This window comes from Heterocephalus glaber, unplaced genomic scaffold (assembly GCF_053883595.1).
Source record: "Heterocephalus glaber isolate CG9 unplaced genomic scaffold, H.glaber_assembly_v1.0 deba00001608, whole genome shotgun sequence".
Lineage (NCBI taxonomy): Eukaryota > Metazoa > Chordata > Mammalia > Rodentia > Bathyergidae > Heterocephalus > Heterocephalus glaber.
The window spans coordinates 29,089,917-29,113,597 of record NW_028258379.1 but is presented as its reverse complement, the minus strand read 5'-3'; the positions used below and the strand labels follow the sequence as shown (position 1 = coordinate 29,113,597).

At 38.0% G+C, this 23,681-nt stretch overlaps 1 protein-coding gene across 13 annotated transcripts in view; it reads left to right on the top strand.

The window, feature by feature from the left end:
- Efcab11 (EF-hand calcium binding domain 11) overlaps positions 1–23,681 on the top strand; it is a 187,172-nt gene that overhangs the window by 35,696 nt on the left and 127,795 nt on the right. For all 13 annotated transcript variants that reach the window (XR_015445098.1, XR_002389648.2, XR_015445099.1 and 10 more), the window contains exons 4-5: positions 2,543–2,644; positions 3,519–3,609. Coding sequence is in view for 7 of the 13 variants with exons in the window: in XM_004837076.4 (XP_004837133.1) it covers positions 2,543–2,644; positions 3,519–3,609 (193 nt within the window). In the remaining 6 variants the exon portion in view is untranslated. The remainder of the gene's footprint in view (positions 1–2,542; positions 2,645–3,518; positions 3,610–23,681) is intronic.

Sequence of the window (23,681 nt, the reverse complement as noted above, 5' to 3'; positions counted from 1 at the left end):
TTAAATAAGGGACTTAGTTTCTTAGCTTTTAGTATCCTGGGGGGCGGGTCTTGGAACAACCCCTACAGATACCAAGGGATGAGTGCATTTATTGAATACCCGTCCAGTGCTCTGCTTGCTGCTGGAATATACGCTTTCTTGCTTAGAGGGACAAGCAGTTGCCTCCTTGACTCTTTCCTCTTGTTACAGGCCACTCAGGTCCCTGCATTCAGGTCCCTTTACTCACTACTTCCAAACAAACAAGGGACGCATGGTGAAAAAGAGAGAGGCTTTCTTCAGAGAAAGCTCTGAGAAGATAGAGGGGCCTCGGGTTCCCTCAAATTCCTCCTGTCCCTGTGGAAAGGTGGCTGGACCCTGACTTCCAGGTGCCACTGTCTGTATCTGTCCATTTATCTGAGTGGAGGAGAAGAGGGGGTGGCAGCTTATGCCCTAGGCCTGAGGAAGTTTGGAGGAACCACTCATCTCTAAAGAAAAGCTTGTAACTTTTAAAGTTCCGTTTTGCACTGCTAGTCACACTTGTAGTTGTCTCCAAAACATGGAACGTTTAACACATCCAAATCACAACTCTGTTCCATCCCCAGTCCTGTTCTCCACCTCATCTTTTCCATGTCCTTAAATGACCCCTCGGCCCACCAGGTTCTCAACCCAGAATCTGCGGGCTGTTCTGGACATCCTGCCACATGCAGTTGCTCCTCAAGTCCTGCCGTTTGTCTTCTCCAGTGTGTCTGGGTGGCTTTACTCCTCTCACTGCTGCTGCCAAGCAGCTACATTCTTGCCAGGAGGCTCCTAACTGGTCTCCCTTTTTACATTTTTACTTTTTCCCCTAATCCTTTTTTCAAGACAATGGCCTGAAAGATCTTTTTAAAAATTAAAATATCTTATTATTTCTTAATTCAAACTTTGTATTGACTTTCTCTTGTAATGCAAATAAAACTGAAATTACTGCATCCCACAAAGGCCTGTGGATTCTGGCCCTGCCTGCCTTACCACTTTGTCTCTGTCTCTCTGTCTCTCTGTCTCTCTGTCTCTCTGTCTCTCTCTTTGTGTGTGTGTGTGTGTCTCTGTCTCTCTCTCCTTTCCAGCCACATGGCCTCTTTTCATTTCCCATTTTCTCACCCCGTGGTCTTGGTACAGGCTGTTTCCGCTGTCTGAATGGCTCCTTTTCCCATCCTGCAGCCAACTGGTATCATTTCATGGTTTGGGTCTTAGCTTAAATATCCCCTGCAAATGCTCACTCCTTTGCTAGAGTCTGTGCTACAAGATTCCCAGGACTCTTTTACAGCCTCTCATCCCTCTCTCACTGCTCATGCCACAGTGTGTAATTGTGTGCATGTTTGCAGTTGAACTTGCATAGTAACTTTCTCCCCTTCTAGTCCAATATTTCCCCTGGAACCAGAATCATGTCTGTTCTCTTTCCCCATCTATTTCCAAAACTTAATAGTGCCTGGAACCCAGTAGGTTAAAAATGTTGTCGAAGAATCACTTAAAAACATAAAGCTAGGTTGATTTTTTAAAGTTATAAATCTTTGAGAAAGACATGGGAAATTAAGAAAATTATTTCAACATTTTTCAAGCTACTGAAACTATTTTAGGAAAGGTGTATAGCTAAATATTAGTTCTCTCATCCAAAGGAAAATGTTGCATGTGAGTACTACATGATTTGGGTCTATTTTTAAAACAGAGGGATAACTTTTTAAATGGAAATTCTGTATTTTAAAAATGACTACTCGTTTTACATATTTAGGGCTCAGTTCACTAAAATGTTTAAATTCTTGGCTCAGCTCCTTAAACCTACTACAAAGATCACATTAGAATTCATTTTAATAGACACTGTAAGCACAGTATCCAATCTCATATCATCATGCTGGGCTCTTTTATTATGAAAGTCACAGGAAGCTGAGCCGGAGGCTGCTGAACACATTGTGGGGTATATCCAGGCCTGGGGATGGTGCCAGCTCTATTGTTTATGTAATATTCTCTCCACCTTTATCTGTGGTGTGCAATGGATATTGACTTTTGAGAAACTACTTCTCTGACCCCATCTCCCAGTTGGAAAAAAACCTGCCAAAATGACATCTGGCTCAGAAAAAGGGGATCAAAGAAGCATAAGGAATGAAAAATTATGAGACTTGTTTAATAAGTAGTTTTGTGTCTGTCTGTTAGATCTGTTAGAGGGCAGAGTGTCAAATGTTTTTAAAGTCACCGTTCCTTTATCCCTTCACAAAGCTCAGTGAAACCTAAGGGTGGCTGTTGTTTCCTTTATAGATTGCGAGGGTTGGGTTTTCTTAAAACAGAGTAAAATGTCATTTTGTCTTTGTTTAAGAGTAAATCTGGGGCTGGAGATTTAGCTCATTGGTTCTGCCGCCTGCCCCGCAAGCGCAAGGATCTGAGTTTGATCCCCCCCCCGCCCCAAAAAGAGTAAATTGATTTACTGAAATTAAGATAAAATTTGGTTATTTGTGATATTTGTCACTGTTCATGTCTGTTTTATTTTTTCTTAAAGAGGAAGATAGTTATCTTTGTTTTTTCCTCCCACTTTTAGGCATAGTACTTGGGGAGTTTTTAAATATTATAAGGAAAAAGAAGGAAGCTCAACTATATCGAAATGAGATAAGACACATCTTCACAGCTTTTGATGTGCACTGTAAGTGTCTTTAAAATGTTTAAAGTGTTCTGTTATAAAAAATTGATAAGGAATTGTGAATGGGAATGTATATTCATTAAATCGAATACATAATTTACTTGGGGGATGATTTTACTGTATTCTTTAGCTATTACCTTAGGTATTGTGCTTTTTTTCCTCCATTGTGATCTTAAATTCTTGTCATATACTGTGACGCAATATTTACAGTTATAATTGTACTTATATGTTTATTTCTGCACTTACATATTGTACCCAGATTGTAATGGTGACAGCAAAAGGACTGGATTTGAGGGGATATAGGCCACAAGCCACCTGTGGAAGTAAGCAGCCTTCCCATTCAGCTCCTCCTCTGACCCACACATGTTTGGAGGAGTTGTTTTTTTACACTAGATGTGGTGGAGAAGAGCTGCGGGCCCCAAACCCATACAGGATGAAAAGACTTGTGATTCTAAGTTGAGTATGTTCACCGCTACTGTATTTGCCCCCTAGGTAATAGATCACAATTCTAATACGAAGCAAGAAAAAAGCTGAATTTTGAAGACTGAAATATTGTGGCAGTTCACAAAGACTTGAAGTTTAATGCCAGGTCACAGTCATGTCTCTGTATAGTCCTTTCCCTAGGACAGAGAATCAGCAAGGGCTGGCAGTGACTTTCAGGATGATCGGGGACTGCACTGAAGGGGTGACTCTTCCTGGGTTCTTAAATTCCTCCAGTAAGACAATATCAGATCACCTTATATGTAAAAATCAACTGTAAACTACTGCTTTTCTCCTAAAATATTGAAATAGAGTTTTATGCAGATCTTACAGCTGAAATAATAGTTCATGGAGTTTATAGAAGAAAGTAAAAGCTTCATATTTTGTTTTCAAATAGATCGTGGCTATTTAACTTTAGAAGATTTCAAAAAAGCATTCAGCCAGGTGGCTCCCAGATTACCAGAAAGGACTGTTCTTGAGGTATTCAGGTAAGGCACTGAATTCTTTATATCCATCTACCCTCTGATTTACCATTTGCTTTCACAGTTTTTCAGTTTTATGGAGGACTCTTACTTGCACTGATTTTTCACTTGTGGACATTTCCACTTTACAAAATAATGCTATGATCTGGGAGAGAAATCTGCAGTTACCTAGTCCAGTTATGCCCTTGATAGTGGGTGCTGAGGTGGATGTGTACTTGCATTCCAGGAAGATGCATAAAAACACTTGCTGGTAGTGACAGGAAAGGAGCAGAACTTTGTATGTTTATATATAAATTGAAAAATGAAACTCTATTCATATTTAATGTGGATACTAATGTTCTCCCATTCTCTGTGTTTTTTTTGGTTTTTTGTTTTTTTCCAGTACCGGGGATTGAACTCAGGACCTTGCGCTTGCGAGGCAGGCGCCAGAACCACTGAGCTAAATCCCCGGCCCCCAGTGCTGTCTGTGTTTCTTAGACTCAGATTATACATGGTTTTGTAGCCTGGGGAGAAAAGTTGGAAGTGCCCAATGGTGTATGGTTGCTCACTTGTTTTCTAAGAGGCTGTTGACACAGGTTGTAGTTCACACGTACCTGAGTTTATATTATGTAGTTCTTAAGAACTAATCCAGAGAAAATGGACAAGTGGCTTAAAAGTACAGTGGACCCTCAAGTTACAACTGACCTGACATATGAACAACTTGGGTTAATTAGGTTAATGGAAGATTCATCTGCCTCTTATTATCTATAGTGTGTACCCAGGTAAACATCCAGATCTCCGCTGCATTGACTTACAACCAACTTGAGTTACAACCAGCCCTCAGCAGGCTAGAGGTAATATTAACAGTGTGAGCACATGCAGGTGTGAGAAAATGGCTGAGCTGTCTCTTCTCTGACACCTTGCGTGAACTCTTCATTAATTGCCGTCAGGTCTTGATTAGGGTTCAGTATACCAGTGAGAGCCAGAAAGCCATAGATACTAGAAGCTCAAAAAAATGTATTTCTCATATAAACATAGCAACTCAGAGCTGACTGAAGGCAACACATCCCTGAAAGAACCAGGTTCCCCATTTCTGTTTGCTCTGGCTGCCTTAACACCTGGCTTCTCCTCCTTGCTTCAGTATGGCTGCTTAAGTTACAGCCATCAAATCTGAATTCCAGCTAGTTTGGAGGCAGGGAGATGAGATCTACCATTCCTTTTACAGCTACAAATTATTCCTATGTGTGTCCCAGTGACTGACCTTTAGATACAAAGCTGTGTGTTTCTGCAAGGGGACGGGTAGGGAAGATAGGAAACTGTAGGCTTGGCTTTGGGCAGAGATGTACTCACTAATAAAGGGTCTGAGAGAGGGGGAAGAGAGAGAATGGATATGGGGACATCTGGCAGATATTCCCATTTGGGAGAAAAATAATTTAATGAAATCTGACCAGAAGCCACCTCTTCTCAATAGAAATTCGCAAGCAGGTTATTTGAAAAAGGACTTGCACACATTGTCATTAACAGTGAATATATGGAATGCATTTGCTGTGTCGTTCACAAGCAAGCTGTTGAGCTTGAAGAAGACCAAAGAAATTAATGCCAGAGGCATACAAATGCTACCATCTAAGACAAGATTACTTAGTTGATTTTGTAAAAGCAAGTTTTTAAAAGTAAACATCTTCATACATACTTTGTGATGAGATTGGTAATGAATATCAATGCATTTCTACCACACAGAAGTTGTTTTTCCCACAAGGAACTAAAAATTGTTACTCCCTTTTCTTTTGCAAAAACATAAGTTGCCCAAATTTGCTGGCCTATGTAGTAAATGGTTTTAGTAGATGCTACCTTGTAAAGATTTTTGAAAAATATACTTTTAAATACAGCCCTTCAAGGTAGAAGCAATGTTTTAACAATGAGTTAGGAAGTAACTGCTTCCAGATAGAAACCTTTGAGGCAAGAAGAGGATTTTTAAAAATAGATGCTTGGAAATTTGATTTTATGTTAAAAATGATGTGTTACCTATTGAAACTCTGAACATCTTCATGTTCATTAATTAGGAGATGGGATGTCCTAAACTGGCTGAAATGTCTTGCAAAGTTTTATGGTTTTAGGGCACAGCTTTTAAAAGTGTACAAATTCAATAGGTTTAATAAGTTTTCAAGAGCAAGTAATTGATATCAGGAAAGATGAACATGTATTAACAGAATTTGAGTTAGTAATAACATAATAATAAAATTAAAATTAAAAAACCCCTAATCTTTTTTATTATCAAAGAATGGAATTAGAAATTGAGGGTATCAGGGTCATGACAACCTTTTCTCATTTAGATCTCCATAATTTGATGAGGTATCTGGGTGAGCCACTAAAACCAAGTATCAAAGCAAATTGAACTTTACACTGCTCAATCACCATGGAGTAAGCCATGATGTTCAGAAATGAAACTATACTACATCACATTATTCTTGTTAAGTATTACTAATTCTTTCTGGTGACAGCCAAAAAATCATTTTCCATTAATAAATATATCTTTTTCAAAATATTTAGAAATTTCTATGTTTATAATGTACGTATTAATATAGTAGCACACGTGTATATAATCTATAAATACACATATTCATATTGTGGATTGTTTGTGCCTGGATCTTATACTATTTACTAGAGTTTTGTGCTCAGAACGTTTTGGAGACCACTGCAGTATCAATCAAAACAAGGCATTTCAGTTAGGTTCAATATGCCCTTTTTAAACTCTCAATTATCTTTTAAGTCATATTAAAACCATATTCCATAAACCAGAATAAATGATGAATAAGAAAATGTTAAGTGAAGTTGTGAACTCAAAAAGGAGAGAAAAGTATTTCCTCTTTGAGTAAATTGAAGTAGGCCAAAGAAAAGAAATAAAGATATGTAACACACACACACACACACACACACACACACACACACACCCTTGTTTCAGTAATGCAGACAATTTTGAAGAAGAAGAACAAAGCATCAGCTACTGAGGCCATGAGCAATGCAAAATTTCATAACGTTTCTGGACTCACTTTTTGAGGAACTGGGGTGGCTTGGGACTGAATTGACAGGCATGGATCAAGTTCGTTGGCCAGAAGAAAACCCGCATCTGAGGAGCAGCATAAGAGGACAACAAGAAGGAGACTTTAACTAGACCAGAGTACTCTGGGGTTTGGATAACTGCAGAAATAAATCTTCATAATCTTCAAGGCAATAACTGGCTCGTTCTTCCCAAAAAACTTGCTAGAGATTAATAGTATTCTCTGTCAGAAGGACTTGTCCATATTACACTTTCTTTTTGTAAACCAAACCAAACCACAACGGTAAAACCAATCAACCAACCAAATAAACATCAGAAACAGGTAATTAGAAGAAAGAGTCTTGGACATGTAGCATTAAAGAGTCATTTCACTTTAGTAACTTGGTATCAACACTGGAATATCACTCCGTAATTCTGAGGGTGTTGCAAGAACTAAATGAGATACTTTTATAAGGTTGGTGAATTGTTACCTAACTTTTCTGATGCTTACTATAGTGATATTTATTGTGAATAAAAGTAATGTGGTTTTGAGATATAGGTGTTATATAGAAATATATATGTGCATTTATTGTCAGGGTTCATAGCATTCACATTTTGTTCTGCAATCATCTGTTTTATTATTGTTAGTTCTATAATTAAATGAATTGAAAGCTCATCTCCAAGCCATGTCACAGTTTTCACCTAGCTGAAGTTTATCTTCTTCTAGGGATCATAAAAAGTATGATCCTTGTTGTCTTTCATATTAAAAAATATTTACCTGGGCCTTTGCACTTGAACAAAATTATATAATGGATCAGATGCTAGCATTTTGGAGTCATCTTCATTTTCATTTTTCTTTCCATTTTTTCCTCTTTTTCTTTTTCTCTGTTTCTCTTTCCCTTTTCTCTTCTTCTTCTATTCCTTCCTTCCTTCCTTCCTTCTTTCCTTCCTTCCTTCCTTCCTTCCTTCCTTCCTTCCTTCCTTCCTTCCTTCCTTCCTTCGGTACTGGGAATGGAATCCAGGGCCTTCTTTACTGAGCTGTCCCAACGCTTTAAAAAAAATTTTTTTTTGACACAGGATCTCACTAAGCCACTGAATTGCTCAGGCTAGGCTCAAACTTATAACTCTCCTGCCTCAGGCTCCCAGAATGTTGGTATTACAGGTGTGTGCCACCATGTCTGGCTTCTTTCTCTACAAAATGCTATTTTATATTTATGTTAGAAGTCCATTTACATTTTTTGTTAGTTTCTATTTTAATTCCTTGTTTTGCTCACCACATCTTTTATTATATTTTCTGCAGTGTCCATTCTCCTTTGTGCTGTGTCCAAGTTGCCTTTTCTTTAAATCTATTTTGGTTTTATTTTTCTCTTAAACCTCTTTCTTGAGCTGTACCTTCTACTATTTCATGCCTTTATTATTATTTTGATGTATCTTGTTATTTTATAGTATCTCTTCTAAACCTTTCTATATCTACTTTCAACTCTTGTTTGATTTATTAGGGGAAACAATGTTTTTTGAGATTTTATTTTATTTTATTTATTTAATTTTTTTGGTACCGGGGATCGAACTTGGGCCCTTGCGCTTGCGCAGCAGGTGGCGAAACCACTAAGCTAAGTCCCTGGCTCTGAGATTTTATTTTTAATGGGTAGTTATTTAGGGCACACTAATTATAACTTTTCCCATATGAATGAATGAAAGCAAGTTTTTCTCATGAGGGAAAAGTATGAGGAAGAAATTACTTGAATTTCTCATGTGAAAACCAAAAATTGGGATAACTTTATCTCTAAAAATATCATAAGATTTTTATTATTTGGGCTTTAAAATGTGAGACTTTTCAGTGTTTAAAACTTAGAACTCGGCTTTCCTCTTAGAGCTGATTTGTATATTTGGGTACTAAAATAGCTCAGGCTGTATCAAAGATGGTGTTTCATTATTTGTCAGAAGTTCTTAGTAAATTCTTTTCTTGTACATCTTTTTCCCCCCTACCCACTAAAAATGGCAGAAGTACAAGAGATGTAAGAATTGAATAGTACTGTTTGTATTATGGAATTAATGTTGAATAATAAGCCATTTCTGGCACTCAAAGGTTAAAACAAGAAACATCTTTCATCTTTAACACTAATAGAACTTGTTGAAAACTTCATAGTGGCGCCTTTAAAAAAATGTTTAAAAGTCTTCAGCAACTGTGATGGGTACAGTTAAAACTCTTTCACCTGGCTCTCCAACATCTGGTGCCTTTTCCAACATCTGGTCCCTTTCCAGACTCATCTTTCATTAGTCCAAAATTCCTGTGTTTCTCTTGGCAGAGTATTGGTTCCTTTGATTATTTGATGTGCATTTATATTTCATTCTGTTTCTCTTGCCTGGCAGTGACTTTCCCTACTCCATACTTATCCAAATTGGAACTATCTTTTAAGGTTCTGCTTAATAAAATATTTTTTCCCTATTTAAACAGATTTGTCATCTTTTTATGCATTTTGAAAGTATTTATTGTTGTAGATTGTTCCAGTCAGTTAACTTGATAAACAAAAATGCAGTTTTATGATTCTATCCATAAAATACTGTAAGCTCTTTGAATATATGAATTTATCTCCACAATCCCTGGCATATTGGCTTATGCATTGTAGTTAATAAATAATTGCAGGCCCATTGTCACTTCAAATACCCAGTGACAGTAAATTCTCATTTACAGTTTTCTTCCTGGTTTAATTTATTTCTTATAAACTAGGAAAGAGTACTTTGAAATGCAATCAAGAGCTTTATAGACACATGTGGCTCATTTTCCATTTTCTCTCTCTACATATGATTTTCATGAATTAATCTCTGACAGCCTCTCTCTGCTTTATTTTGGGGGATTTTCGGTTCATGGTTTAGCCTCAGCTGTCAACAGGGAGCTGGCTTAATGTTCTTCTTTGGCTTTGCTTGCCATCAGCACCCTGTGTGTTTCTGGCTGGCATTTTTCTCTGGATGGGTATGTTTACTTCTCTATGCCTAGGGCCCCTCTCCATCTTATTATAAGCATTGATGTTTGTACATTCCTACCACCTGTCAATTGGCAAAAATCCCTGTGAAGCTTCTCTTGCTTTGCAGCCATGAAATGAGATGTGGATGTGTAGAAGGCTTGTGCCCTGACCCAGCGCCCAGGATTCTGAGTGCTTGGGCAAATTGCCGAAGACCGACATGTAGTGGAAATACCGAGGCACCAAAGTGCTCTTCAATCCCACATGCAGACATTGAAAATTCCATCTCAATGTTTTGGGTGTAAGAATCTACTTCTTTATGTTACATGGAGGAAGATCAAAAAATATAGAACATTTAACTCTCCTTATTGGGGCATAAAAATTGGTTGAAGTAAGTATCATGACTTGTTGAATAATAGCAATATCAGAACGTTAGTGGGAGTTCGTGGTTTAGGAATGAAATTTTAGAAGGGATTGAAGGGTATTCTCTTGGTAGAAGAGATATATATGCCTCATATCATGGTCATTATAGACAAAAGGATTGTCAGGAGCTGGGGCACAGTGAACTAACAGGCGGTTCTACCATCTCTGAGTGGAGGACTTTCAGAGTCAAAGGGGCTAAAGAAAAATGATTTAAGATAGCATTTATTTTTTTCAAACCATTTACATCTCTTGAAGTGTTATTCCTGTGTTCTTTAGCTTCCCATAATTTCTTTCTGCAAGCAGCCAATATGTTACCTATCATTTTTTTAAACAGTTTTTAAAAAGATAGTTTCTCAGCCATTATTTTGAGCATCAGAATGAGTATAAGCATAGTCATGTGACTTCAGTAAGATCACAGTTAGTATAGTGAATACCTAGTTTGGTGGATATGATTATTGATTTGTGAGTACCTATAAGCTTCTGTGTATGTTTTCCTATAATGTATAGGAAAATTTAAAAAGACTTGAAATTGTATCTCATTCTTCTTAGCCACACATAGATAGCAGTTATGAGCTATGCCTGCTATGTGAATATCAAGACCAAAGAAGTAGACTTCTTGAGTTTCTGTGTTTCATTTCTTGAATTTGTATATGTTTCCTGCAGTGGTAATGTTTTATTTTCCATTTATGTATTTAATTTTGTTTCAAGATTTTGTGGCCCAAGATTCCCTTTTGTAATTATCTTCTTGGATCTGCTTACTGAATGAGAAGTATGAATGTCCATAGCTTTTCAAGTTGACCTCAGAATTTTCTCTCCAAGGGAACTCTAGAGACTTTCATATGAAATGAATTGAATGAAACTATACTTGCAAAATTGAGCTATAAAAAGATAAACGTTTGGGCCAGGGATTTAGCTCAGTGGTTCTGGCACCTGCCTCGAAAGCACAAGGTCCCGAGTTTGATCCCCGGTACCAAAAAAAAAAAAAATAAATAAGATAAACGTTTGAAGTGTTAGATATGCTGACTACCCTGTGCTGATCACTACACATTGTATATACTGTATATATGTGTACTGAAATAGCACACTGTACCCCATAAGTGTGTACAATTATTATGTAGCAATTAAAATTTTAAAATGTAAATCCAGCTATATAATTATTTACTATTCATTTGAATAAAATGGCAGTTATTCACAAGGTTGGTGATTGATTTTGCTGCACAAACAACAATTTTTTCCTTTTACTTGAGGACAAAGAGTCCTTTTGTCAGCATGAACTTTAGAACTGGTGATGTAGGAATTAAATCTTAGAAACTGGACCAGGAAACACATAGAGAAGAGAGATGACTTCATAACATGGATTTTTCAAGGAGAATGTTTTAGTTTGGTTTTTTCAGATAAGCTAACAGTTCATGTAATCAAGGATGTTATTAGATAGGAAGGAATATTTAATCTTTTGCCTTTAGGATGACCAGATTTGCTTTTATCATTATTAGTACATTTTGCAGTACAGAATGACTACATTCATTGTGGGGAGTTGACACATGTACATCCATAACACAGCTTTAATTCTTTGTATGTTCCCTTCCTCCCCCCCCCATTATCTCTTGGTCCCCTTCCCATTTGAGAAAGATGTCTCCCTGTTTCCTATTATCTATCTTTTATTTTGCTTTTTAATTTATTTAGACTTTAGACTTCTCATACAAGAGAAATCATGCAATATTTAAACTTTTGCATCTGATTTATTTCGCTTAACATTATGGTCCCGAAAAGGAGGCCAGGATTTTGTAGTCTTTGCTTATGTTAAACTCACCCAGATGCACATTCTACTCATTGTCGAAGTCCAGTGATTAAATTACTTCTTATTTTGAAAGCAGGCCCTACTCTTCACCCTACCTACTTGACTTCCAAGGTAAAGGAACAGTAGAGAAGGTAGAGGAAGTTGGAGAAGGTAGAGGAAATTGTCTTTATCTTCTTCTTTAAACTCCCATCTGTCATGGATATCTTTCTTCCTTATGATTTTTTGAGATAAGATTTCACTGTGTAGTCCAGGCTGACCTGAGTACTGGGGTTACAGGAGTGCAGCACTACACTCAGCTACTTCTTTATGTTTTTACTTAATTATTTATAAGCCTGTATTATTTGCAGTATTAGAATGTGGGCTTAACATGAGTGACACAGGGAGTATTCTTCATCATGCTCCCCACAGCTCACAGTACAGTTTTGCACTACATTTGGCTGCCTTTTGAATAAAATGAATAGCTTATGTTGAGAACAGGCATTTTATTATGTTGGTGATGTTTTTGTTGCTTTATTCTCCAAGTGTCACCGGTGCCATGGAAGGGTCATGGATGAAGTCCAATTAAGCCCCTGGCTGGGAATCAGGAGACTGGAGTCCTCGTCCCAGCCTTACCATTGAGGTGGCTCTCCACCACTCACTAGACCTCTCTGATGCATACTCTTCATCTCTGAAGTGAGGCTGGCAGGCTCTGTACTCTGGCAGGCTTCATCTAGCTCCAGAATTTTCTGGTGGGGCTATTTATCATGGAGAGTGGCATGGCAGACTCCCTTATTTTTTTCTGTGTATCACAGATATTATTCAGAAGCCACCACAGCATGAATACAGATGTGGTCTGTCATTGTGACAAAAACTGTTCTCAAGAGGAAATTACAGGCTTTGACAGCCATCCAACTCTAGGTTTAGTTTTTGAGACGTCACTATAACAAGTGTTATGGTCACTGTATCCAATTCCTTATCTACATACGTGGTTGTATATGCTGTTCTTGCTCTAATAGCATGAGGGATATTTTTCTTTTAATTCAACTGTCACATAAAAAACTGCTGCCATGATTTCTTTCTATAACCAAATGTTGCTAACCCTTTCAGTCATCCTTGATGTTATTAATAGCTGCACATCATGAATGTATTCATGCCACTTTCCTTTATAGAAAAAGGAATCATTTTCTAATGTTTTTCCTTTGTAGTAGATAGCAAACTTCTAGGTGGAAATTTTAATAATATTGCATGTTATATTTATAAAATAAGAGAAATTTGTGTTTATTAAGAGAACTTCATATCTTTTGAGATATTTAAATCAACATCCTTTTAAGATGTCATGGAGAAACAGGCTCAGAATTAAGAACTATATCACTGTATTTATCCTCCTCGTAGATTGACCAAAATCAAGAGCAAAGTTTCCAGTGCTACAGTTTTATCTGTGACATATTAACTTATGATTTTGCTATCTTAAATCTAGCCATCCTGTCTACCTACCACCTAGTCCTTCTTCAGGCTACTTTGGAAAGATACATCCTTGTCAGGTAAAGTCTCCAGGGACTAATGGCATCAGCATCATCAAGGAGCTTATTGGCAATGCTTAATCTCAGCCCCACTCCGAAGGTACTGAGTCAGATGTGTTTATACTGATATCATCCCTGTGTGGTTCATATCCACATTGAAGTTTGAAAAATCAGTAGTCTACCCTTCCTCTTAAATTTACAATAATGAGAGTAAATTATCATTACATTTTAATGTTGCTACCTGACTTCAGTTGCTTTCATTACCTGCCTTAGAACATCTTGATTCCTTAGCCTGACATACAAGGCCCTGCAGACAGAAACTGGTGTGCCTTTTTCATACATCCCTTGGCATTTCCCAGATCAAGCATTTAAGCCTTCTACCATCTAGGTCTCCTTCCCATATACTCCTTGCTCCTCTTGTGTTTTAATTCATGCCAGATTCAATGTTCTCTCTGCTCCCACATCCCCATCCACGTATCTAAATGGTATCCATTGTTTCATTGACCACTCTTTCCTTGGTAGCCTTCTCTTACTGCTCCAGAGCACAAAATATCTTTCCCATTCCTTAGAACTGCCGTAGCACTTGCCACATTAACACAGTCAATGATAGTAACACTATTGGTGTACAGGAATGCTACTGACTTGCATGTGCTGGTTTTGTATCCTCCTACCTTGCTAAGTTTGTTAATTAGTTCTAGGAGTCTTATGGAAATTTGGGGGGAGGCCTTATATGTAAAGGTTCATGTCATCTGCAAATAAAACTAATTTAACTTCTTCCTTTCCTGTACTTATCTCTTTTTATTTCTTTCTCTTGCCTGATTGTTCTGGTGAAAGTTTCCGGTACCATTCTGCACAGGAGTGGTGATAGTGAACATCCTTGTCTTTTTCCTGATTTTAGAGAAAAAGCTTTCAGTTTTCCTCCATTTAATATGGTGCTGATATTTGACAAAGGTGCCAAAACATATCATGGAGGAAGGATAGCCTCTTTAACAAATGGAGCCGGAAAAACTGGCTATACACAGGCAGAAGATTAAATCTAGGCCCATATCTCTCACCATGTACTAAAAATAAAATAAAAATGGATCAAAGACCTAAATATTAAACAGAAGCACTTAATCTGCTGGAAGATAAAATAGATAAAGCTCTTAAAGACATAGACATAAGTAAGGACTCTCTCAACAGAATTCCAACTGTGCAAGAAATAGTACCAAGAATCAATAAATACAGTCATATCAAATTGAAAAGCTTCTGTACATCAAAAGATCCACCCAATAGAGTAAAGAGACAACTTACAGAAGGGGAAATTTTTTTGCTAGCTACTCTTTGGACAGAGAACTAATACCTAGAATATGCCAAGAACTCAAAAAATTAGACCCCTCAAATAAAAGACTCAATCAAAAAATGGGCAGTTAAAATGAGTAGATAATTCTCAGAAGTACAGATGGCCAGTTTAAAAAAAACCATTCAGTATCTCTGCCCTTTAGAGACATGCAAATCAAAACAACCCTGAGATTCTGTCTTATTCCAGGAAGAATGTCTATTATCAAGAAATCAAATAATAAATGCTAGTCAGGCTGCGAGGGAAAAAGGAACCCTTCTGCATTGTTGGTAGAAATGCAAACTAGTATAGCCACTGTGGAAATCACTATGGCGATTCCTCCAAAAACTAAAACTAGAAGTTCCATTTGACTCAGCTATTCCCCTTCTAGGTATCTTCCCCAAAGAGTTAAAGGCATCATATTATAGAGATACATGCATACCTGTGTTTATAGCAGCAAAACTCCTAATATCTAAATTTTGGAAGCAGCCTATGTGTCAATCAACAGATGAATGGATAAAGAAAATATGGCACTTATACACAATGGAGTACTACTGTGCCATAAAGGATAATTTGGATCATTTGTAGGAAAATAGGTGCAGCTTGAGACCATAATTTTAAATGAAATAAATCAGACATATAAGGTTAAGTATCACATGGTTTCTCTTATATGAGAAACCCAACTTATAAGTAAATTAAAGAGCAAAATAAAAGTCACATAATAAGAAACAGGCAAATAGGTCCTTTGGAATTGGGCAGGGGACCAAGAAATAGAGGGAAGCAGGGAGTTGGGGAGGGGACATAAGATTAAAAAGTGTCACATACACAATATAATCATTAACGCAAACATGCCCTAATAAAAATTTTAAAAATGATAGTAACTACCACCACTGGCAATTACCATTTGCTCAATATTTATTATGAACCAAGAACTGTGCAAATGAACTCTCACAGGGGTCTCAGGGGTTAGGCTTTATCTCTCCCCATTTTACAGACCACTCCACATGGTTAATGATGGAACCAAGATTCAGATCCAGGCAGCCTGACTTTTCAGCTTGTTCTCTTAACCACTCTCTTATTCCTTTCTCACTTCTTTTAACAGTATGAATGTCCCGAGGGTAGGAACCATGCCTTTGTAGCCCTGCAGTGCCTAGCATAGACATGAGGAGGCAAGGCACATTCCTCTTTCCCAAAAAGTGTTCTTGATAAACTGGTTGCATAATTATGTAGCTTTTCCTTCTTTATATGCATCGGTTTGGTTTGAGTTGTTATCCTTGAGATTTCATTTGATTATCTGAAAAATGAACAAAAGGAACTGCTTATGAAAATATGCAAAAGGAAGCCGATGCAGCATTTTATCACATGAAACTAGCAGGCAGTCCAGTTTCTGTGGTTTGATATGAATGCATGTGCTATGCATCTTGCCTAGGAAGTTATACCACAATTCAGAATATTAGCCAAATAAATTATAAAAGCAAAACAGTTTAAAATTAATCAATGAAGTTTTATTATACTTTTACTTTTTTTTTTTTTGGTACCGGGGATCAAACTTGGGACCTTGTGCTCGCAAGGCAGGCGCCAGAACCACTGAGCTAAATCCCTGGCCCATTTATTATACTTTTAACTGGGGCCAAGTTGCCAAAAGCAGGATTATACTTTGATTCATGTAGAAGCCCCTTTGAATCAATGATTGTGAGTTCAACATTGTGTTTTATAAATTCCACCTTGCCCACATTCTCTGCTCTTTTTCTTGCCTTGCTTACACCTTGCTGCTGGAGGAAATCAAGGCAAAGAATCAATGAAATCCTGTACAAATGTAGTGTGATGCCTCTTAAGGAAGAGTTCTGCTCTTCCTATTGCTTCTACCTGTCCCAGCCCTCAACCTAGTGATGGCTCATTGATCAACTCAGGCTCACCCAGGAGATGAAGGCAGGTACTAGTACTAATAACCTTTGCTTGTGACTTAGAGTTTTACAGTTTCAGAACTGGTTATTAGTGGCTAGACTTGCATATTACACTCTCCTGTTGTTCCTCATCATCCTCCTTTCTCCTTGTTCCATGTCCACTGCATCCTCCACCTCTGTTCTTCCCACCTACCAGTATGCCCCAGGAATGTTGACACCACTTTCCCATCTTCACTTAGACCCCATCCCTTTATCCAAGAGCCCCCACCTTTGGTTCTGACTTCTGTTGGAGGACCATAGCTGTTAAGTAGGCTCTAGTACTTGGACGTGCTCTTTGCCAATTTGAGACCTGAGGCTTACTTACCACTTGTCTTCTTTCTGCAGTGTATCTACCTCTCCTCAAAACATACATCACTCATTCTACAATCATTGTGTGTGTGTGTGTATGTATGTTTTTCATCCAATGCAGTGTCTGAGACATGTCAGACCTCTGCTAGATTAATCACTTTCCCATCACTGGGACAAAATACCCTAAACCCACAACTTACATGGGGAAGAGGTTTAGTTTCAGTGGATTCATTCCATGGTCAGCTGGCTCCAGGGTATAACAGCATGGTGGAGGAAAGCTGTTCCCTGCATGACAGCCAGAAAGCAGAGAAAGAAGGGAGGAGGCAGGGATAATAACATACTCTTCCAAGTCACACTCGTAGTGACTCTCCCCTTCTGACCAGAACCCACCCCTGAGAATGATATTTCTGGGGACATTTTGAGTCTAAACTATAACATCTGCTATCCACCTTCCTGAGTCCTCTTCTTTAGATTCCTCCTGTCTGCCTGAAACGCAGCATAAGGTCACATTCATATTTCAAATGGAGACCATGGTCACTAACTCTCTGAATTTTCTGGGCTACTCAGACCCGTCTTCTCTATTCAGTTCCTGCTCTGAGCCTGTGTAATTCCAGAATGCTTTCTTTTTTAGGCTCAGGTCTGGCATCCCTGTAACTCAGGTCATGTCATACCTTCTCTGCTTTCCAGGAGAATGCCAATTCAGCTGTCTTCAATTCCTTATCACAGAGTTGACACATAGTTGACATGTGTGCCATCAGAACCCCTCCTATTCCTGTCACCCAGACTCTTCTGCTGAACCTCAGAATTCTCAGTATAACACCCCAACCCAAATAAGAGTTGTCTCTAGTTGGTATTTTTGTAAGGATTTGTTCTCTTTGATCGCAGATCTTTCCACTCAGCCCACATTGAGGTGATCTTGCCTTCTGCTTCATGGAGAGAGGGGTATGACCTCTGCCTGGGCTCTCTTTACTGCTTCCTCTTCATCTGCAAAGTTTTCTGTATTCCTTCAATTTTGTTTCTAAGTGGAAAGGGTCTCTTCACTGCAGTCTGTCCTCACTTCCTTCTCTCCTTATTCATCTTCATCTCCCCTCCCTCCTCTTGTCCCTTCCTCCCCTTCCTTCCCTGAGTAATGCTTTTCCTTTGTTTTGGTCTCATCCCCTCCCTTTCTTTTGAGCTAAGACTTTTATCCATCTTATTTAGCCTTTCCTCATCTATTTATAACTTCCAAGCCTCTCTGCAGATATACCCTCCCCCTGGAGCTGCCTTCCCTAGCTACACCCCTCCAGTTATCCCTGGTCATTTTTCTCAGGGTTTATTGCTGTCAGCTTCTCAAAACCCTCAGCAGTCATCCTGGGAACCCTGTCCTTGATTGTCAGTCTTTCCTAGCCTTCTTTACATTGTACAGTTCCATGGCCGATGACGATGGTTCCCATTCCTTGAACACCTACTGCACGTTACCTTACTGAGTCCTTCTGGTGACCTCCGCATAAACTGGTGGTATTGCTACTCATTTTACAGATAAACCCAAGACTCCTTTTTTGCTAAGGCAAAGTGGAGTTTATTCTCAATTTGTTTTATGTTTTAGTTCAAAGGGAAAAAAAGTCATCAGGAACTGACAAATAATCCAAAAATTTTATTTGATAGTAATTATGTTGCTGGTCCTTGTTTATGATCAAGTGTTTTTATCACATCTCCAAATATTATCTTTTGATTTAGGAATACCACTGCCTAATAATATCGTGAAGCAGACCAATCTTATGGTTAAAATAAATGTCTGAACTCCCATGTGCATTGCAGCATTATCCAAAGTAGCTGGGACGTGGAACAATCTGAGTGTCACCCACCAACAGATAAATGAATAAAGAAATAATGGGGTGTGTGTGTATAGCATGTAGATATTTTCCAGCCTTCAAGAAGAAGGAAATCAAAGGGAAATAAGCTAGACTCAGAAAGAGAAATAACACATAATATTATTTACATACTGAATCTAAAAGAGTCAACCTTAGAGAAATAGAAGGTAGAACGGTGGTTGTCAGAGGCTGGGAATTAAGGGAAAAGGGAAGGCTTGTTAAAAATTGTCTCCTTCACTGGGCTTCCAATAGCAGATTTAGACTTAGAGACTTTAAAAAATATGAAATAGACTACAAATGCATTTAGGGATTTAAACTGCTGTTATCACAAAATTATTATAGTAATTTTAAACTCTATCAAGAAATTTTTAATGGAACCCTGCCATAAGAGTCAAATTCAGTCATTTGGATGGAACTTTCTTTTTCTTTCTCTCTTGTACATTGTCTAGTAGAGAAGTCTGCCGTGGTTGTTGCCATTCACTGTACAGATTATAAATTTGCCATGACAACAAGTGGCTAGATGTACTTTTCGTAGATAATATGTATCCACAAGTAGGTTGTTTGGGGAAAGAGAATTGGACTTAGTTCTTCGGGGATACTTATTTCACAAGCTGATTCATTGTGCAGACATCAGACTTGGACCCTAAGGGCTCAGCTGTGCTCTCTACACTGGTAGCTATTGCTAGACGTGGAAAGGTAATTAAGCCATGTGTGTTGATGTGTCAGATGGCAATATTTATCTTTGAGAAATGAATCTTGGTATAAAAAGTTCAAAATTTTTAAAAATGTGGAATTTTCTCCTGAGTCATTTGTATTTCCAATTTTACTAATACTGTATCTGATATAAACACTTTAGGCCCGGATAGTATTTGATGCCATAGTTCACTGTGTCTTTTTATTTCTAATTTTCATTATACTTCTCTATCTTTGCTTTCTAGTATGGGTCTATGGTAGAATAAATCAGATTAGCTCTAGTGGGTAGAGTTAGTTTTTTCTGCTACCCAAAATGTACCTCCTTTTTTGGGAACAAGCCAGAATGGATTATTATTAATTTGATTGACAAAGAAATGCATTTCTAATTTTATTTAGTGACTTAAATTATTTTAAATGTGAAATAAATTTATGTTCCTCTCTCCATGAAGAAAACAGATTGCCAAGCTTGCATGTAGTAGATCTCTTTGTCCAGTTGGTGGTGCTAAAAACTCTGTTAAGAAACTAATTGGAAGAAGAGGTTAACTCGGAGCCTTTCCTTAATAATGTGTTTTGAAAAATTAGTGCCCCAAATATATGCGCAAATTACTACATTTCTTAGGGTTAGGAAACAAACAAAATCTCTCAGATGGCCATCAAAACATATTTCTACTAAACTCCTGTAGCGATGTCACTGGCCAATGTTAATAGTCACATATTGGAAATTGCATGGTTGTGAGGCATTTGACTATCCTGGAACAGCCTTTAGCCTTCCGGGAAATGAAAGTGTGGGCAGTAATGTATGCAAGAGAAGTACAGTAATACTCTGGGTTTTATTTATGTGTCAAGTTTTGATTTTAAAAATATCGATCGATTATGTTATTATTACTAATCTTTAAAACTATAAATGTGTTCCTATGACAGGAAGAATTTTACTGTTTAGGGGTTAGGTTTTAGTTTCTTTTAGCATCCCCTCCCTGTTTTAGTCTTGTAGAAGTCCAAATGGAGTAATAGTCTGTTAGCTGATTGTGTCCTGAGTTTCAGTCCTTAGAGTCAGAGAGGCTGGGTTTTGAATTTATCCACATATGTCATAATTGTTCCATAATTACTTAGATTTTCTACAGCTCAGTTTCCCCAGCTCGTAAAATAGGGATAATGACATTTCTTCCCAGAGTTGGTGTAGGCATTGCATGGGATGACAGATACACTGGTCATGTGTTCCTTACCTGTTGTTTACCCCATGCTTTCCTGGTTAGAAGCAGAGACTTAGTTTTTCTAGAGCTTCTAGCACACCCTGAGGACTCAGTGAGGGCCTTGGGACAGGAGGCCACCTCGAGTCTCACCGTGACTCATTCTTCCATAACAGAAAGCTATTTCTAGGTTTCAGAGATCCCTAAGGATTTTATATTCACAAAAGAGATACTCGTGTATATTTTGTCTCCAGAAAATTGCCTATCTGGAGATATTTATATGTTGGTCTGAAGCTATCTAAATGTTTGGTTGGAGAAAGGAATACAAGGTTGCTGGAAGGTGTAGCAAAGGTGGCACTAAGAGTTTGTTCACCCATGTATTTCTGTGTTCCACAGACTTCTATTGAGTGTTACTTTTGCTGTTTCTTGGACTTGCGAAGATGAACCTCAGGATGGTATGACATGTCTCTGAGGACTGTGAACTTCAAGAAGCAAGATATAGGGCGGGGGATTTAGCTCAGTGGTTTCGCCGCCTGCTGCGCAAGCGCAAGGACCCGAGTTCGATCCCTGGTACCAAAAAAATAAATAAATTAAATTTAAAAAAAGAAGCAAGATGCTTCCTGCTAGGCGGGAATTGATAGGCAGCCCTTATGACTTAAATGTAAATAATCATTACAATATTATACAAGTCAGTTATAGGATTGTTTACCCATTTTTAAAATATTTAAAAACATAGAGTTTTATTAAACTTTTCATCTTTCGTGTTTGGAGGATTGAAACAAGTTGGAAGAAGCCTTCTATTGCATAGTAAAATCACAAAACAATTTTAAAATATAACTGTTGGGCATGGTTTTTAATATTTGTTTTTGGACTAGCACAACTAACATCTTTGGATAGATTTGATTGATAGAGTCAGACTTTTGAGTTTTAACTGATTACAGCATCCTGGAATTAGATGAAGGAAGAGACTTTTAAGAATCCACACACACCATCTTATTTTGTAGCTAAGAAAATGGAGGGTGATCTAACTTCCATGTCTTACCCAAGATCACACAGACCTGAGCCCAAACTTGGTCTCCTGACTTCCAGTCCTATGCAACTGGATTATTTTTCAATCTTTGCCTCTACACATTGAGCCATTTTCAGTGTAAATAAAAACAAAGTGTATACTTGTTTTGCCTCAGTAAACTTTCATACTAAATATGGAGTACATTTCTACCCAATTATTAGAATGAAAACTTTGTTTCTGAGGCAGCTAATGAAGGAGCTCCTACATCCATTCAGAGCAGAGCTAGGGGAGGCAGAGCACACAGGCCCAAGGTGTGTGGTTCTCAGCCAGAGCCAGAGTGGCTGCTTGTACCCCATGGAAGCAGTTAGGGCTTTCGTTCCCTGTCTGCCTTGCCTGCTTCTTGTTTCTTGCTAGATGAATGGCATCATATGCCGCAGGTGTATTAGTAATTTCTGAGTTTGTTCCTCACTAGAAATGACCTCACTGTTTTGTGCTTCTTTTCCATAATTATACAGTAACAGGAAAATAAACCGGCTCCAAGTACAGCCCATAGCAGAAATCTTGTGCTCTTTATGCAAGTTTGATTTATAGACGTGTACTGTAGAGCAGAGTGACTATGAAACATTCATCTTCCCATTGCTAGTTGCCATGGAAATGGAGTACACAGAGCAGTGTCATTCCAGTCTTGGTGATGCCTGCAGTAGTTTATTCCTTTGTTGTTCTTGTTTCTTAAGCAACTGCCTAGCCTTCTTTCATCATTACAGTTAATCATGCCCACGAGTTTTTATCTTTCATTGCACACAGAAAGTACCAAAAACGTGTGACAAAAATAAGGAGAATTTAAATATTCTTGTGGCTTTAAATATGCATGTTTAATTTCCCCTCTTAGTCCCATTGGAAAAATAGGTCATGTAAAAAAGAAAAGCTCATATTAATGCACAGAAATTTCAATAAAGAGCAATATAGATATTTGAGGACAAAGCCAGGAGACCTGAAGTCACTCCAGATCCTGAGGTCTCCAAGTGTTTGGATCTAAATAACTCTGTATTTTAGATAATGCCACCCCCCCCCCAATCCCTTGAGGTATGTATCATGACCTCAACTCTCCTTTTGTTAGTCTCTTTAATGGCCTGAACAATCTAAATATTTGTTGGATGGACATGCTAGATGTTAAGGAGCAGAGATCATTATTCTTTAAAGGCTAATAAAGTTCAGTTTTTTTTTACAGCACAAATAAAAGGAATTCTAGTCTTTTAAAAAATGGAACCATTTTACCCCAGTTTTAGCTCACATAGTTCATAGCATATATTTTAACAACAACTACTAAATGTGTGTTGATCATCTACTGCCCTATTTTGTTGGATCTCTGGCCATTCTGTTGGCTAAAGGAACATGTTCTAAAATAAATGGGTTTAAATTACTGCTCCAATTCTTGTTAGCTATGAGACTGTTGAAAAGTATGTCAACTTGTCTTAGTTTCCCCATCTGTAGAGTAGCTATAAAATTAAGATGGGCTTTTGGAGTCCTAACTGTGGAAATGCATGCAAAGGACTTAGCTCTTGCCTGGTACAGGATGAATGCTCAGTCAGTAGGGACAGCAGTCGTGGTGTTGGTGGTCATTTTGCTATGACTACTAAAGACCAAATCAGAGTGGAGAACTGTGCTGTCTTCCAATTGACCTACATCAGTTCCAGCCTGAAAGCCAGGAGACTGTTTACAGACTCCAAGGTCACAAGACCATTGCCAGTGATTTGTTTTACTTGGGGTACATGGACTTGTTTCCTCCTAACACTTTGCATACAAGAAGGAAGAGGTGTTTACTGTGGTCTTTTTATCTACAAATTGAGAAGAGAAGGCTGCCACAAGCAGTCCTTGGTAGTGCATATTTGTCATCTATAACCTTGGTTTGATTTCTTTTTTTTTTTTTTAATGCAGGGGTCTCACTAAGTTTCTCAGGCTGGCTTCAAATTCATAATCCTCCTGTTTCATCCTCCCAAGTAGCCAAGATTATAGGCATGTGTCATTGTGCCTAGCTTGGGTTTGAGTCTCACCAGGAGCTGGGTGTGAAACAAATTG